Source organism: Peromyscus eremicus, chromosome 2 (genome assembly GCF_949786415.1).
Source record: "Peromyscus eremicus chromosome 2, PerEre_H2_v1, whole genome shotgun sequence".
Taxonomy (NCBI): domain Eukaryota; kingdom Metazoa; phylum Chordata; class Mammalia; order Rodentia; family Cricetidae; genus Peromyscus; species Peromyscus eremicus.
Window position 1 is genome coordinate 147325945 of NC_081417.1, and position 16434 is coordinate 147342378.

Here is a 16434-nt window from a genome sequence, read left to right on the forward strand (position 1 = left end):
TTGACATGAGTTTTAAATGGTCTCATAACATAAGTCTTTTAAATGAGCACTTTGTATTCGGCTTGAAGAGGCTTTTTTCCCCTCCTTGTTCTGAAGGTTTTATTTTCTGGAGTCTATTTTACCTTTTTTTTTTGTTTGTTTTTTGTTTTTTTTTGTTAAAGTTGACAAAATGGAAAACTTAAAACAATTTCAATATCGATGATAAGTCATAAATATCTGTCTTGTGCTTAATACATAACTTGTCGTTTTGCTTCATGCATATTTAAAAAAACCACTTCACCTTAACAGTTGTTCATTGAACTTCTCCGTTAATTTGCCTCTCCTGTAACGAAGTATTCACAGGTGCAGTGCTGTGAAGGTCTTGTGATCTTACTGTAGTGTTTGGGAGGGATGGGAGGACACTATATGTTTGAGGATTTTAGAATGCTTCTTCATAGGACTAGATTGTATTAATCAGTAAATTATGCTCATCTTATGTGCTAATAGTTTCTTCCAGTTTTGGATGTTTCCATTTTTTTGCTAGTTCATCAGACTCTGAGGCTTGCCTTGAGATAGATTTATCAGTACGCGTCTCTAGACGTTAGGGCTAGGGTGAGTTTTGTGATGATGGGAAGTCATGCTGTTAGGTCATTCTCAGAGTAACACTGTTCACATTTTCCTTTCTCCTGTTGCCTCCCGCCCTCTTCGGCTTCTCCTCTCATTAACTTCAACTAAATATCAGTGGGTGTTCAAATGCAGAGTTGTTTTATGTCAGGAAACAGCCCCTGGCATATTTGCATAGTGTTTGATGAGTAATCTGGAAGTGATTGGTTATCTTAGGCTTTAGTGCTTTTAGGTGACTTGTGTTTTCTTCTGAGCTGGCTATCTCGAGTTTCTTTAAGGAAAGTAGGCATTTCTTGAGACTCACCTTCATCATGCCTTTATTTCAGTATGTGCCGCAATATCTTTATTGTGCCGCCAGTTATCTTCATCACATTATGATTTCACCACAAACACACTGAAATTCCCTGACTTTGAGGTAGTATAGACTGGCTTTGTATGTTTTTGTGATTTACTCTCTCTTCAGGGAATTGGTCCATTTCAGCATTATATACAGGCTGAACATACAAAATGATTTTGGTAGGTTAATCTGAGAAATCTGGCTGAAGTTTATGCCAACTAGATAGTGTTTGTGAAGTTTTTTGGAAGTTGTCCATTCTTCAGTACTTTTTGCAACTTTCTTTCACTGACAAGAAAAGTTTAATTTGTATTTCTGATTTTTTTTTAAAGCAAGAAGCAACCTCAACTATAGCTCACTTATTTTTATGTAGACTTTAAACAATGGCTTAGCTTTTAAAATTGGTCATTTTTTCTTTTAAATCTGTGAATGGGAATAGCGAATTAATCTTAGAACAAAATTAATGTGAAAGTTGTGTTTTTTAAGTGAGGTGAAGAGAACCTAAGCCACTAGCTCATTGAACTAGATACAACATGGATTTATTTCATACCTATGTTGTTTCTGAAGCAGAGCTAGGAAAAATGGAAAGTTCTTAAACCTTGACTAAGTGATGTGTGGGTGTTTATTCTGTTTTAAAGCAAACTTTAGAAATCTATTAAGCTGAGGGGCTTTTAGGATTTTGTGGTGGTTTGTTGATCTGCTCCCCAGAACACAATGGCTGCTTTTGTTACTCAGCAATTGTACCTTCAGTAAATTTAAGCCCTTTTAACTCACAGTACATGAAGTTGCTTAAGGCTGTAATACTTCCATGTACATTTTCTATAGTTTCACAAGATTAATATTGAAATTTTAGATCAGATGCTCACAAAAGGCATAAAATATTCTGGATAGTTGTTATTAGCAGCATGTGTACAAATTAGTTCACATAAATCATGCATTGTCCTACAAACTAGTTATTTCTGGCTTAATGTAATATAGCTCCTGAATTTTTTCCAGCAGCATAATAAAATGGCTAATCAGGTGAATGGTAATGCGGTACAGTTAAAAGAAGAGGAAGAACCAATGGATACTTCCAGTGTAACTCACACAGAACACTACAAGACACTGATAGAGGCAGGCCTCCCACAGAAGGTGGCAGAAAGACTTGATGAAATATTTCAGACAGGTATAATATGCATTTCTTGTTTCTGACTGGTTATGAAAGTGAGGGCAAACCACGTTGAATTTTATAGATTTTTAAGGTTAAATAATGCTTACTGTTTCTGTGTAGAGCTGAATATACTTTCCCTTCATGGAGGGCATATTGGGTTTGACTTTGATATTCCTATTTCATTATTTTGAAGCCTTCTTAGTGTTGAAAATGCAGTCTTAGTTGTTTCAGAACAGATCATCAGTTTGTCTTAGATTTACTACCAATTAAAATGTATGTTTCAGCATACCAAAATTTGCATTTCCCCCTTAACCTAAATCAGTCATCATTTTGCTTTACTTTTCTACTTTTAGCTTTTTTAAGTGACTGTTAAATCAGCTTAGGTATGATTAGGTGGCATAGTAAGAGGAATAGTTAGACTGTATTTTCTGAAACGATAATATATGTCAGACTCCTGGAGAGTTTGTGGCCTGTCTAGTTTCTAACAGACAGAAATTCACATCTCTCGGTAATTTGGAAGTGTTTGGTTTGTAACAGCTGTTTTTTGTTTTTGTTTTTTCTTTAATGTGTTAAGTCCCATGGTTAAGTGCTTAAGCAAATTTGAACATCTTAATATGGTCGGTTGTAAGTGGTTTGAAGTTTTAAAGAGGGAGAGAAATATTTACCCTTAGGGAATGGTGTTCGTAAATAAATGTGCCCTCCTTTGGGGCCATAGATGGAAACTTTCTTCCTCTGTGTTTGTGTGCCTATCCAGATCAGTAGAGAGAATTGAATTGTTTCTCTTAGAAATATGTCTTAAATACAGTAGACAAATAGCTGTGCTTTTTTTCCCTTAAAATATTTTAAATCTCAACAGCTGAGATTTAATTTTAGATACTAAAATGGCTTTTAAAAATGACTCCTGGGTGATGGTCCCATTTGAAAACCAGTTCTCGGGAACTTTCTGTGACATTCTGCCCTAGAGAACTGGCAGTGATCTGCTTAGAGATGCTCCCTTGTATAGTGTTTCGTTACTGCTAAGAGGCTGATGGTCTGGGTGTAGGATTGGATTGATAGGATGGATTGATGATTGTCCTGAGTTGTGGCTTTGGGTAGTGATGTGAAATATTCAAGTAAGGAAACTTTAGTCACTTAGCCATGCTCATTTTGAGCTTTTAAAACATGGCATGGCAACATTTTTTAGCAATAACTTTGCAAGTGGCATTACATTTATTTTCAGTTTATTTACTATAGGAAATAAGTTCTTTTTGGCTTTACCAAAATAGAATCACTTTCGGTGTTGGTTCATATGGACTTGGGGAGGGGGCTGTTAATCTGTCAAATATTTTTGTTTTACATTGGACCAATTCTGAAAAGGTGCCTTATATATTAAGTTATTTTAAACAGATATTCTTTGTGTTGTTAAGTAGACTACATACGTAGAATGCAGCACATATATATATATTCTGCATACTTTATTTAAAATTTGTAACATTTTTATTGGCATTTGAAAGAGATTGTCATTATTGACAGTGTTGTGAATGCCACAGCATCTTTTAAGTCTCAGCTTGTTACTTCAGAAGAAAAAGATTGGTTTAAAATACGGCTTCAGAATTGATTTAGCAAGCTGCACTTGCATTTGTAGAATAATTTAAAATTATGCCTTTCCACATTCTGACTGCAGCAAAGTAGATGCTTGGATAAATACATTTTAATTTATTTCTGGTGCTAAGAAAGGAAAACCTTTGACATGTCTTTGGAGTGGAAAGAATTAAGTAAAATTGGTTCTCATATTTTCTCCTACCTCTTCTATAGTAAACAATTATAACAATCTGTAATTTGAATATTTATTCTGAAGAAATAGTGTATTCTTGCCACTCTAATGTAAACCAGAATTTCTTAAATGAATGGTTGGTTCATCTGTAGTACAGTATGTGTATCAGACTTTCAGAACATACTGCTGTTTGGGGAGTTGGAAAAAATTTAGGATCCTAAGTTTTTTTAAGTTAAAAATTAATGTTTATAGTTGACATTTTGTTTGATTTTTATATTTATACTATCTATATCTTATTTGTATAACTGTATATGCATATAGTTAAATGAGAATGTAATTTGTCAGATGGTATTGAATGTAACAACTCTTGCTAGGACAGTGTAGCTTGCCCCTTTAATTGCAATAATGTTAACCCTTTTCAATTTGATTTTTAGGGTTGGTAGCTTATGTCGATCTTGATGAAAGAGCAATTGATGCTCTCAGGGAATTTAATGAAGAAGGAGCTCTGTCTGTACTACAGCAGTTCAAGGAAAGTGACTTATCTCATGTTCAGGTAAGGTCAGTACTAGCAAACGCCTCTGAGCAGTTGATGATCCGCAGCTCTTGAACTGTGACGTACTCTTTTCCCTGTGGGGAAGTGGTCTTTTTTGTTTGTGACTATCTCTCCTTTGAAAAACTTATGGGAAAAAAGATCAGTGTCAAAGAGTTTCAGAAGCAGAAGCACAAGGCAAAAGCCTTCCCCCACCTTCTTATACAGTAAGTTTCTTCAAAAACTTAAGGCCATGGTTTGATTAGTGTTAGTTACTATTAAGTTTTATATGTTTGAATTGCTTACATTTAAAAAATATTTTTTGGGTTATTTGATCTATTTTTGTATGAGAAATACTTTTAGACATCTTGGAAAGATAGTCCAGCTTCAATTAAATATTAACAAATGGAAGACCATTTTTTCCCAGTTTGGAAGGTAAGCTCCCTGAGGCACTGTCTTAATGTCGTCTGCTCCAGCCTCTGCTACATGGTGACTACTCATCAAAATATTTGTTGAATGAATGGAATGATTATTAAATTTCACTGTGTATTTGACCCTTCAGAGATTCCTGGTAATTCTTCCTTTTGGATTGCTTGCATGTTTTAGAACAAAAGTGCATTTTTATGTGGAGTTATGAAGACCTACAGGCAGAGAGAGAAACAGGGCAGCAAGGTGCAGGAGTCCACAAAAGGGCCAGATGAGGCAAAGATCAAGGTAAACACGCCTGGGGGGTTACAGTATTGATGAGAAGCCCTAATTCAGACTCTTCCTTTTCTGACTGAGGGGCATGTTTATTACTTTCTTTATAAGCACTGTTTATGTTTTGTTTGTTTGCTACAGGGTCCCATTATGCAGCTCAAGCTGGCATGGTACTCACTATGTATCCCAGGCTGGTCCCAAATTTATGGTGATCCTGCCTCAGCCTCCTGAATGCTAAAATGATAGGCCTGAGCTATCATGTCTGGGATTTTTTCCCTTGGGAAAGAGCTATTGTATTGTAACTTTCTTCCTTTTGAATTTCCCCTGACCTCAGTTTATTTATAAAGTGGTAATGGTTGTGCTTCTCTCCTGGAGTTGTGAAGATTCAGTGGATTCATATGTAAAGTGTCCACCCTCCCCAGTCATTATTATTATTTAGATAACTGCTTTGAAAGGCAAATAGGCTTTCCTGAAAGACCTAGTTAAATGGGTATTGTTGATGTTGCAGAGATTACCCCCCAACCCTAGCCCTGGGGGTCTGACCCAGAGCCTCACACATGCTAAGCAAATGCTCTATCCTGGTCTGTACTCCCAGATTTAATTGGAATGGTATTGAATGTTGGCGTTGTTTGTTCAGGTGGTTTATGTTTAGTATAACTAACTTTGTAAAGTGCCTTTATACTTTTCTCCTCACCATTTGTAAAATGACCTAGTCCCATTCTTTTACAAATTCTAGACTACTATATAAAAACTCTGTTTGGCTGACCAACCTTAAATTGGGGGAGAAAGACCTCTCAAAGACCCTTAAAACCCCAGCTCTTAAAGACTTTGGTTTCTTGAGTACCCTCTCTGTTTTGAAGAGGATCTTCTCTGTGTATCCCCACTTTTCACATCCCTAATAAAAGCCTTTCTTTACTGCCCCCAATTCTGGTTTGAGGTAATAGTTTAAAAATTTACATTCTCTGAATAGTTGAGTAGCTGGCTATTTTAGTAATGGGTATATTATAGAAATAATATGTGTATATTTTTGTCTTAGTTAAGCGTCTCTATTGTTAATGATAAAACACTACGACCAAAAGCAATTTTGGAAGGATAAGATTTATTTCATCTTACACTTCCCTATTACAGTTTATCACTGAGGAAAGTCAGAGCAGGAACTCAAGGCAGGAACCTAGAAAGCAGGAATTGATGCAGAGACCATAGAAGAATCCTTCTTACTGGCTTGCTTCCTATAGTTTGCCCAGTTTTTCTTATATACCCCAGACCACCTGCCCAAGGTGGCACTGCCTCCAGTGTGCTGAGCCCTCCTATATTAAGATTAGTTAATCAAGAAAATGCCCCAGAGACTTGCCAGGCAGTTTTATAGAGGCATTTTTATCAGTTAAGATTCCTTCCCAGATATACCTAGGTTGTGTCAAGTTGACAAACCAACCAATACAATTGCTAATTTGTATGTTATTTGTATAATATGTATACTTGGTTATGTTGCTGTTACATATATTTGTGTTTAAAGGCTTTGAGTCAAAGGTAGAAAAATGGAAGGCCCAAGATGTCTATCCCTGTGGAATCCCAGGGTTAACTAAACCTAATACACATAAATATGATATTGCTCTGTGCAATTAAAAACCTAACGTGCAAAGCTCTTCTCTTTCTTGGTAGATTGCAGATTGCAGTTTTTTTTTTTTTTTTTGGTTCTTTGAGACAGGGTTTCTCTGTGTAGCTTTGGTGCCTTTCCTGGAACTTACTGTGTAGCTCAGGCTGGCCTCGAACTCTCAGAGATACACCTGCCTCTGCCTCCTGAGTGCTGGGATTAAAGACGTGTGCCACCACTGCTCGGCTTGATTGCATATTTTGTTTGCCAACAAAAGATGTTCTGTAGGCCTTTCATGTGAATGCTATCTATATATGCATGCTCTTTGAGGGCAAGGACATACTTTCTTTCTTTCTTTTTTTTTTTTTAGGTTTATTTATTATGTATACAGTATTCTGTCTGTATGTGTCCTTGCAGGCCAGAAGATGGTACCAGATCTCATTACAGGTGGTTGTGAGCCACCACGTGGTTACTAGGATTGAACTCAGGACCTCTGAAAGAGTAGTCAGTGCTCTTACCCGCTCAGCCATCTCTTTAGCCCAAGGGCATATTTTCTCTGACTTCTCTTAACCAATGTTAATGAGATAGGATGATAATCAAGAAGTAGTAAGGTTTCTTCTTTTGAAATCTGAGTATTTATTTGGTAGTTGCCAAATTTAGAGTCTATATTGTGAGATTGTCCAGTTTTTCTGGAGCTTGTGTTATAGTAAGAATATGCAAAAAACAAATGGAACTGGAGTTAAGGACAGTTATGAGCTGCCATGTGTGTGCTGGGAATCAAACCTAGGTCTTCTGCAAGACCAGCAGGTGCTCTTTATTACAAAGCCATCTCTCTGGCCACCCCCTTTTAGATATTTTATTGTTGTTTTTAATAATATATATAGGTGTGTGTCTGAGTGTAGGTTTGTGCACATGACTACAGTGCCCATGGAAGCCAGGAGAGGGTATTGGACACCTGGACCTGGAGTTAAAGATAGGTTAATTATGAGATATTTTACCTGGTTGCTGGGAATTAAACTATGGTCCTCTGCAAGACCAGTAAACTCTTTTAACCGCTAAGCTATCTTTCTAGCCCTTCTTGTTTTGTTTTGTTTTGTTTCGTTTTGTTTTTCAGGACAGAGTTTCTCTGTGTAATATTCCTAGTTACTCTAGAACTTCCCCTTTGTAGACCAGGCTTTCCTCAAACTCACAGAGATTCGCTTTCCTCTCTCATGCCTCCTGAGTGCTGGGATTAAAGGCATGCACCACCACAGCCAGACCCCATACCAGGTTTTTATGTTATACTGGGGATAGAACCCAGGGCCTCATGCTAGCTAGATAAATAGCTTTATCAACTGAGCTATATTTCCAGCTGCCCGCTTTTAATCTAACCATAAAATACATTTCATAAAATGTTATAGTAATTTTTAGAAAAGATTAATATATTGATTTGTGTGTGTTTATAGTTTCAAGTATAACAGATGTGTAATTATGTTTAGGCCTTGCTTGAGAGGACTGGTTATACTCTGGATGTAACCACAGGACAGAGGAAGTATGGTGGTCCTCCACCAGACAATGTGTACTCGGGTGTGCAACCTGGAATTGGAACAGAGGTAAGTGTTCATATTCCTTTGCCAAAAATCTTTCCAATCTATTAACTGTATTATCTAGTGTATGATGTGGGTAAAGTACTTCATTCCTTTCAAAGTGGCTAGTGTTATATTGGTGATATTTATGTGCACTTTGTATCATTGTTAGCAAGGATAATCTTGGTATAGATACTTTTTTTGTTTTTTTTTTGTTTTTTTTTTTTTTTTTGCTTTTTGAGACAGGGTTTCTCTGTGTAACAGCCCTGACTGTCTTGGAACTTGCTTTGTAGACTGTGCTGGCCTTGAGCTCACAGAGATCTGCCTGCCTCTGCAACCACGTGCTGGGATTAAAAGTGTGCGCCTCCAAGCCCAGCTTGATACTTTTTAAAATTAAGAAATAACAGATAAGAATTCTTGGAGCTTACTGCTAAAGGGAGAAGTAGTTGAAGTAGTTGTGGTTTTTTTTGGGTTTTTTTTTTTTTTTTTTTTTTTTTTGGTGCTAGACATTTGAGTTTGGGGCCTCATGCATTCTGAACATGTGTTCTACCACTGTTCTATACTCTTGACTCAGACAGACCTTTTATTTGAAATGATATCTTAATATGTAGCCCAGACTGGTCTTGAACTTGCAAGCCTCCCTTGGGAGTGTTGCAGTTATGGGCATATGCCAGTGTCCTCAGCTCATGTTTATTTTAAGACAGCTTATATGTAACCCTTCCTGGCCTAAAGTGCTCTATGTAGACCAGGCTGGCCTTGAACAATTGGCAATTCTGTGTGCCTCCCAAATACAGGGGTTGTAGTACTGTGGTGAGCCATCATGTCTGGCTCCATTTTTGTTTTGTAATGTCAGTACTTTGTAAACTGTGCTTGTCATTACTCTTTGCTTTCTCTCAACACATAAAATGCATTTAGTAGTTAATGAGAAACATTGTAAATGGGAGGGAATTCCACAAGGGAATGTGTAGCTGTAGAATCAGAGAAAAAGAGTTGAGCATATTGGTTCATACATGACTAAAGAAGTGGCTCTTAGGCTTTTGTACAAGTTTCTCTCTTGCTCATACTGCTGGAGTGCGGGGGTGACAAGTTTACTCCATACCAGGTTTATGCAGTGAAAGTTTATGCAGGAGCCAACCCAGGGTTCTTGTGTGCTAAGTAAGCACCCTACTCATTGGGTTCCTCCCACATTCTACAGCCCTAGTCCATGTGCTTTTAATTGTAGCATTCTCTGATCTTTTAAATGGAGAAACTAGGCAACAAAAAATAACCTGTTACAGCAGGGACTGTTTTCTGATTTGATGTCTTCATTGTTTATATTTAGTACTTAGCATAGTGCCAGGAACACACTGCACACAGTATTTGATGAAAGGGTTTTTTTTTTTTTTTTTTTTTTTTTGGTGTGTGTGTATGAGAGAGAGAGAGAGAGATTATCACACATGGGTGTGAGTGGTGTGATGTAGGATATGTGTGTAAGAGTACAGGTGTGTGGAGGGTGGAGGTCAGAGAACTGCTTTTGGGAGCCTGTTCCTTCTACTGTCAGTTCTGGAGATTGAACCCAGATCGTCAGACTTGTGTGGCAAGTACATTAACCTCTGAGGTATTTTGCTGGATCTCATACAGTCCAGGCTTGAACTTGCTGTCTGGCCTTTCAGATACTGTGATTACAGGCATGTGCTACCTTTCCTTGTTTGTAGGAATTTCTTAAATAAACAATATGATGGAGGTGAGGAGAATAAGGGTAACTCTTAGTCATGGTGTCTGCTCATTATTTGGGGAATAGTATCATTGTTAGACAGTAGAGTTAAATGTTTAGGTTGTCAGAGTTATAAGAAATTAAAAATTTACTCTCCTATATGAACAGTTTTTAAGGAGACAGTGACGTCTTTATACTGTTAGAAATTGTATGATCATAAAAGCTAAAACTTGGCCGGGCGGTGGTGGCGCACGCCTTTAATCCCAGCACTCGGGAGGCAGAGCCAGGCGGATCTCTTTGAGTTCGAGGCCAGCCTGGGCTACCAAGTGAGTCCCAGGAAAGGCGCAAAGCTACACAGAGAAACCCTGTCTCGAAAAACCAAAAAAAAAAAAAAAAAAAAGCTAAAACTTACTTTTCAGATGACCAAAACCAAAGATCATAATTTTTTTTTGTTTGTAAATGGATAAGCAAAGATGACTGTAGTTAGCATTACTCTAAAGAAAAAAGTGTGTGTATGTCTGATGTGTAGATGTGTGTGTGGGGATTAGAGGACAACTTTGTGGAGTTGGTTCTTTCTTTCTTTCCACCCTTACCTGGGTTTGAGGATCCAGCTTGGGTCCCCAGGCTTGTGTGGGAGTACCTTTACTTGCTGAGCCAGCTCACTGCTCCCGTACCTCTTTTATTCTCTTAGTATAGTATGCTCAGTGCCTTTTGTTCTTTGACCTTCATTATCATGTTATAATAGTTAATATTCTCTTTCTTAATGTTTGATAGTAAAAGAGATTCTAAGCATTTTTGGGTTTAGAAACACTAAAACCATCTGCATATTATTAGTTTGTTGACTGTTTTAAAATCATATAATGTGAGCCTGTTAGAGGACTCAGTGGATTAAAGTGCTAATTGCCATGGCTGATGACCTGAATTGGATCTCCAGGACACATGATGGAAGGAGAGAACCAACTCCTGAAAGTTGTCTTCTGACATTAGCATGTGTGCCATGGTGTGTACTCCCATCCCCAATATAAATGTAATAAAAGAATAAAATTGTGATTGCTGGGCGGTGGTGGCGCACGCCTTTAATCCCAGCACTCGGGAGGCAGAGCCAGGCGGATCTCTGTGAGTTCGAGGCCAGCCTGGACTACCAAGTGAGTCCCAGGAAAGGCACAAAGCTACACAGAGAAACCCTGTCTCGAAAAAACCAAAAAAAAAAAAAAAGAAAAATTGTGATTATCAGTAAGGTTGGAATTGGGATTCTGAGGCATCTAGGTTCTTTACAGAAACGTATCCTCAGTGAAACATGGGCTATAAATAAGTAATATTTTGATCTTGTTTTTCTCTTGACCTCTTGTTAGCAGCTTTCTCCATCCTTCACTATTTTTTTGGGCAGGGAGGTGGTGGTGGTTTTGGGGACATTTTTCTACATGGTCCTGGCTGTCCTGAAACTCCCTTTGTAGACCAGGCTGGTCTCGAACTCAGATCCATCTGTCTGCCTCTGCTTCTCAAGTACCGGGATTAAAGACATGAACAACCGATGCCTGGCCCCATCTTTCACTTTTTAATAAATAATTTTAATTGCATTTATGTATGTACATGTCACAGTGTACATGTGGAGATCAGAGGACAATTTGTGGGAATTGTTTCTCTCCTTCTACCATGTGGGTCCTAGTAATGGAATTCAGGTCGTCAGGTTCTGTGCAGCAAGTGCCTCTACCCACTGAGCCTCTCACCAGCCCCCCACCCACCCTTCATCTTTTCTGTCTGTCTCTCTCTTTTTTTAAAGACAGGGCCTCTCTACATAGCTTGGCTGTACTGGAACTCATCATATAGACTAGGTTGGTCTCAAATTCACAGAGATCTGCCTCTGCCTCCCGAGTGCTGGGATCAAAAGTGTGCATTACTATGCCCCGGTCTATCCTTCATCTTGGTTTTTCGAGACGAGGTTTTTCAGTGTTTACAGCCTTGGCTGTCCTGGAACTTGTTCTGTAGACCAGGATGGCCTGAAACTCACAGAGATCTGCCTGTCTCTGCCTCCTGAGTGCTGAGATTAAAGGTGTGTACCACCACCACCTGGCTTGTTTATATACTTTTAAAGCAATGTAGAAATGTGGTTCAGTTGGGCCTGGTGGCTCAAGCCTGTAATTCAAGCTACTTGGGAAGTAGAGACAGGAACGTCTCAAGTTCAAGCCTGTTTGGGCAGTTAGCAAAACCATATCTCAAAATAAAAGGGAAAAGAGGCTAGGGCTGGTGTGGTTGGTGAGGCGGCTTACACTTGTAATCCCAGTTCTTGGGGCAGGTGGGTCACTGTAGGTTTTGAGGCCAGCCAGGGCTCTATAGATCCTGCTTCAAAAAACAAACAGATAAATAAATGGAGAGAGGGAGGAGATAATAGTTAGTGGTAGAGTCCTTACTTAATATGTTTAAGGCTTTAGGTTCTATCCTAACACCACAGGGGGGAAAAAAAAAAAGAGAGATTGTGATCCACTTTTTGAACTCCCAGTGTTTATTTTTCCTACTAGTTTTAATATTGTTTTTACTTGTTTGAGGCAAGGGTCTCATGTACCTCAGGCTGTGTTTACATTTGTTGTGTGACTGAGACTGTATCAGCATTTGTGGCTTAGAGTTTGTTCTTAGCATTAGAATTTTTTTTGTTTTGTTGTGGGTTTTTTTTGTTGTTTGTTTTTCGAGACAGGGTTTCTCTGTGTAGCTTTGGTGTCTTTCCTGGAACTCACTCTGTAGCCCAGGCTGGCCTCGAACTCACAGATATCCACCTGCCTCTGCCTCCTGAGTGCTGGGATTAAAGGCGTGTGCCACCACCGCCTGTTAGAATTTTCTTTCTCTTATAAACACATACAAGAAAACCGGATTAAAAATGGAATCAACTGCTCCATATTTTCTTCATTCTTAAGATACCCTGAAACACTTCTAAGAGGGCAGCACAGTTTAAAAGTCGTCTTCACTGGCCGAGCGGTGGCGGCGGCGCACGCCTTTAATCCCAGCACTCGGGAGGCAGAGGCAGGCGGATCTCTGTGAGTTCGAGGCCAGCCTGGGCTACCAAGTGAGTTCCAGGAAAAGGCGCAAAGCTACACAGAGAAACCCTGTCTCGAAAAACCAAAAAAAAAAAAAAAAAAAAAAAAAAAAAGTCGTCTTCACTGTTGTACCATTCAGCATGCTTGTTGAGGCCAGAGATTAATGTTAGGTGCTTCCTCAATTGCTTCCCACCATATATATTTTTAAAAAAGGTTGAATTCTTACATATATGTAGAGGCATCAATTCCTGGAACTGGAGGTGCAAGGTGTTGTGAGCTTGTCTTGTGGGTGCTAGGAATGAACTTGGGTTCTTTGCAAGAGTACCAAGGGTTTGTAACTATTGAGCCATCTGTCCAGTCCCTATGTTTTAAAATTTTATTTATGTTTGTGTGTGTGGTGGTGGGGAGCATGTGTTCCATGGTTTGCATTTCATAGTGTGCATGGGGGGTCAGAGGACAACTCTATGGAGTTGGTTCTGTCCTACCTTTACGTGGATTCCAGAGATTGAACTCAGGTTGTCGGGCTGAATCATCTCACTGGCTCTCCACCTGATTTATTTATTTTTAGTGCATTGGTGTTTTGCCTGCATGTATGTCTGTATGAGAGTGTCGGATCCCCTAGAATTGGAGTTACAGAATGCTGTGAGCTGCCGTGTGGGTGCTGGGAATTGAACCTGGGTCCTTTGGAAGAGCAGCCAATGTTCTTAACCACTGAGCCATCTCTCTAGCCCTGCTCTCTCCACATTTTTGAGACAGGGTCTCTTAGTGGGTAAAGTGCTTGAGGCCTGAGTTCTAATCCCCAGCATCAATATAAAAGCTAGGCTTGGTGGCACATGTCTATACCTCAGTACAGGGTCAGGGGTAGGTCTCTGTAGACCAGGCTGGCTTTGAACTTAGAGATCATCTGCCTCCTCTTCCTGAGTGCTGGGATTCAAGGCATGCCCAGCACCTGGTTTGTTTGTTTGTTTGTTTGTTTGTTTTTCTATGTATATGTGTATTACCTGTTTGTGGCAGTCTGCAGAGGCCCTAGTTATCAGACGCCCCAGGATCTACAGTTAGAGGCAGTTGATTGTAGGAATTGAACTTGGGTCCTCTTCAAGAGCTGTACATGCTCTTTAACCACTAAGCCATTCTTCAGCAGAAACATGCATCCTTCTTGTACATTTCTCATTCTCAGGATAATGCTTAACAGTTTGTTAATGAGTACATACCTCTGGAAGTAACTTACAGAAAGTACTATCTAAAGAGTAGGCTTAATCATCTTCAAGTTCAGTTGTTTTTTTTTTTTTTTTTTTTTTTTTTGGTTTTTCGAGACAGGGTTTCTCTGTAGCTTTGCGCCTTTCCTGGAACTCACTTGGTAGCCCAGGCTGGCCTCTGAACTCACAGAGATCTGCCTGCCTCTGCCTCCCGAGTGCTGGGATTAAAGGCGTGCACCACCACCGCCTGGCCTCAAGTTCAGTTTTAATATTGCTCCATTCTGAGGCACTGACCTCAATCAAAACCAAAAAAAAAATTTTTTTTTTTTTCTTCGAGACAAGGTTTCTCTGTGTAGTTTTGGTGCCTGTCCTGGATCTCGCTCTGTAGACCAGGCTGGCCTTGAACTCACAGAGATCCGCCTGGCTCTGTCTCCCGAGTGATGGGATTAAAGGTGTGCACCACCACCGCCCGGCCTAAAAAATTTTTAATGATGGCTTTAAGAAAACAAAAACAAATATTAGAGTAGGATATGGTGGCACGTGACTAATCCCAGGGTAAATATTTGGGAGGTGAAGTCAAGGGGTCAAGACTTCAATCTGTAAATATCTGATATGCAAGATATCTGCTATGCGACCCCTGTGAAAGAATCGCAACCTGCAGGTTAAGAGCCATTGTATTAGTTGGCTATTTTGTAGAAAGTTTCAGAAGAAAGGGTGGGTCATTCTTCATTTTATTAATGTTTTTACAGAGCTTGTAGGTTTAAGAGACTTGCAAGTATATGACTTTGAAAGTCCTGCATTGTGTATGGGGAGAAAATACTTCTGCAGTAGTAAACCTAGAGATGGGGAGTGGGCTCATGCCAGCACAGGTTGAACTTTTACTATTAGAGAATAAATTGCTTGTTTTTCTTACTCTTTTCTGTAGACTGAGCTATTAACCAACTCCTAAATTATTTCTTTTTTAATATATATTTTTATTTTAGCTTAGCTTAGTGAAACAAGCTTGTCTAGTTCTAAAAATAATGGCACAAATGTTAACAAAGTAGTGTAAATAAATATCTGCAGCTGTGCTGTAAATATTTTTAGAGTATCACTGATTTTTGCTTTATCTGTATTTCTACTGAGTAGGAAGAAATCATGAATCATGAACGATATAATTATCAAGCACCATTTTATTATAATAATTGGAAGATAGAACAAAACTTTCACCTTCTAGAACCTCCCCCTCCTGGACGGTGACCTCCCTAGATATTCCGTATGTGTTAACTAGACCACATTCTCTGCCTTTAGCCATATTCCCAGCCTCCTACACATTTTGAAATTCACAAATACAAGTAAATTCATATAAAAATGCTCTAAGCATGGGTTAGAGATACAGTTCTTACGGGTACTTGGCTACTGTGTGTGAGGCTCTAGGTTTAATTTGTAGTATCCTTCAGATGGATTATAGGCTAAGAATGTAATTCAGTTGGTGCAGTGCTTGCCTCCATGCGTGATCGTTATGTTTGATGCACAGTAGTGCATAAAGCAAACATGTGGTATATGCTTGTGATTGCAGCACCAGGACAGAGAAAGAAGGACCAGAAGTTCAAAGCCGTCTTCTGCTGCACATTGAGTTAAGGACCAGTCCTGATATACATGAGACCCTGCCTTCAAAAAGAGGGAGAGGGCTGGGTGGTGGTGGTGCATACTTTTAATCCTAGTACTTGTGAGGCAGAGACAGGTAGATTTCTGTGAGTTCGAAGCCAGCCTGGTCTATGGAGCGAGCTCCAGGACAGCCACGGCTACACATAGAAACCCTGTTCCTGGGGTGGGGGGTGGGGGGCTAGAGAGATGGCTCTGTGATTAAGAGCACTTGCTGCTCTTATAGAGGACCCAGACTTGACTCCCAGCATCCACATGGATGCTCACTCCAGTCCAAGGAATCAAATGCCCTTTCCTGGCCTTTTTGGGTAACAGACATATATGTAGGCAAAACACCCATACATACATAACAAAAAAGGGATATGTAGTTGGCAGGTATGATGGCACAGGCCTGTGATCCCTGCACTTGGGAGATGGAGCCAAAAGGATCAAGAATTCTTTGTCATTCTTAGCTACATAGTGAGCACATAAGAGCTTATTTTGAAAAAGGGGGAAAAAAAGATTATATGGACTCTTTGCTGTCATAGAAGTTGAACCTTGAATGTGTGGTTGGAAAATGAGGAAATTGGCTCACTAATTAGAATACTTGTTCCAAGTAACTAGAAGTATAGATTTGAATCAGTCACCTCTTACTAAATTAAGGCACAATTG

General features: G+C 39.3%; 1 protein-coding gene across 6 annotated transcripts in view; it reads left to right on the plus strand.

Annotated features, from left to right (window-relative positions):
* Positions 1-16434, plus strand: part of Hnrnpr (heterogeneous nuclear ribonucleoprotein R) — a 33871-nt gene that overhangs the window by 1267 nt on the left and 16170 nt on the right. For 2 of the 6 annotated variants that reach the window (XM_059255202.1, XM_059255205.1), the window contains exons 2-5: positions 1934-2102; positions 4275-4393; positions 4976-5083; positions 8138-8251. In XM_059255202.1, the coding sequence (XP_059111185.1) occupies positions 1946-2102; positions 4275-4393; positions 4976-5083; positions 8138-8251 (498 nt within the window). In that variant the 5' untranslated portion in view covers positions 1934-1945. The remainder of the gene's footprint in view (positions 1-1933; positions 2103-4274; positions 4394-4975; positions 5084-8137; positions 8252-16434) is intronic. The other 4 variants (XM_059255203.1, XM_059255204.1, XM_059255206.1 and 1 more) reach the window with 2 other exon arrangements.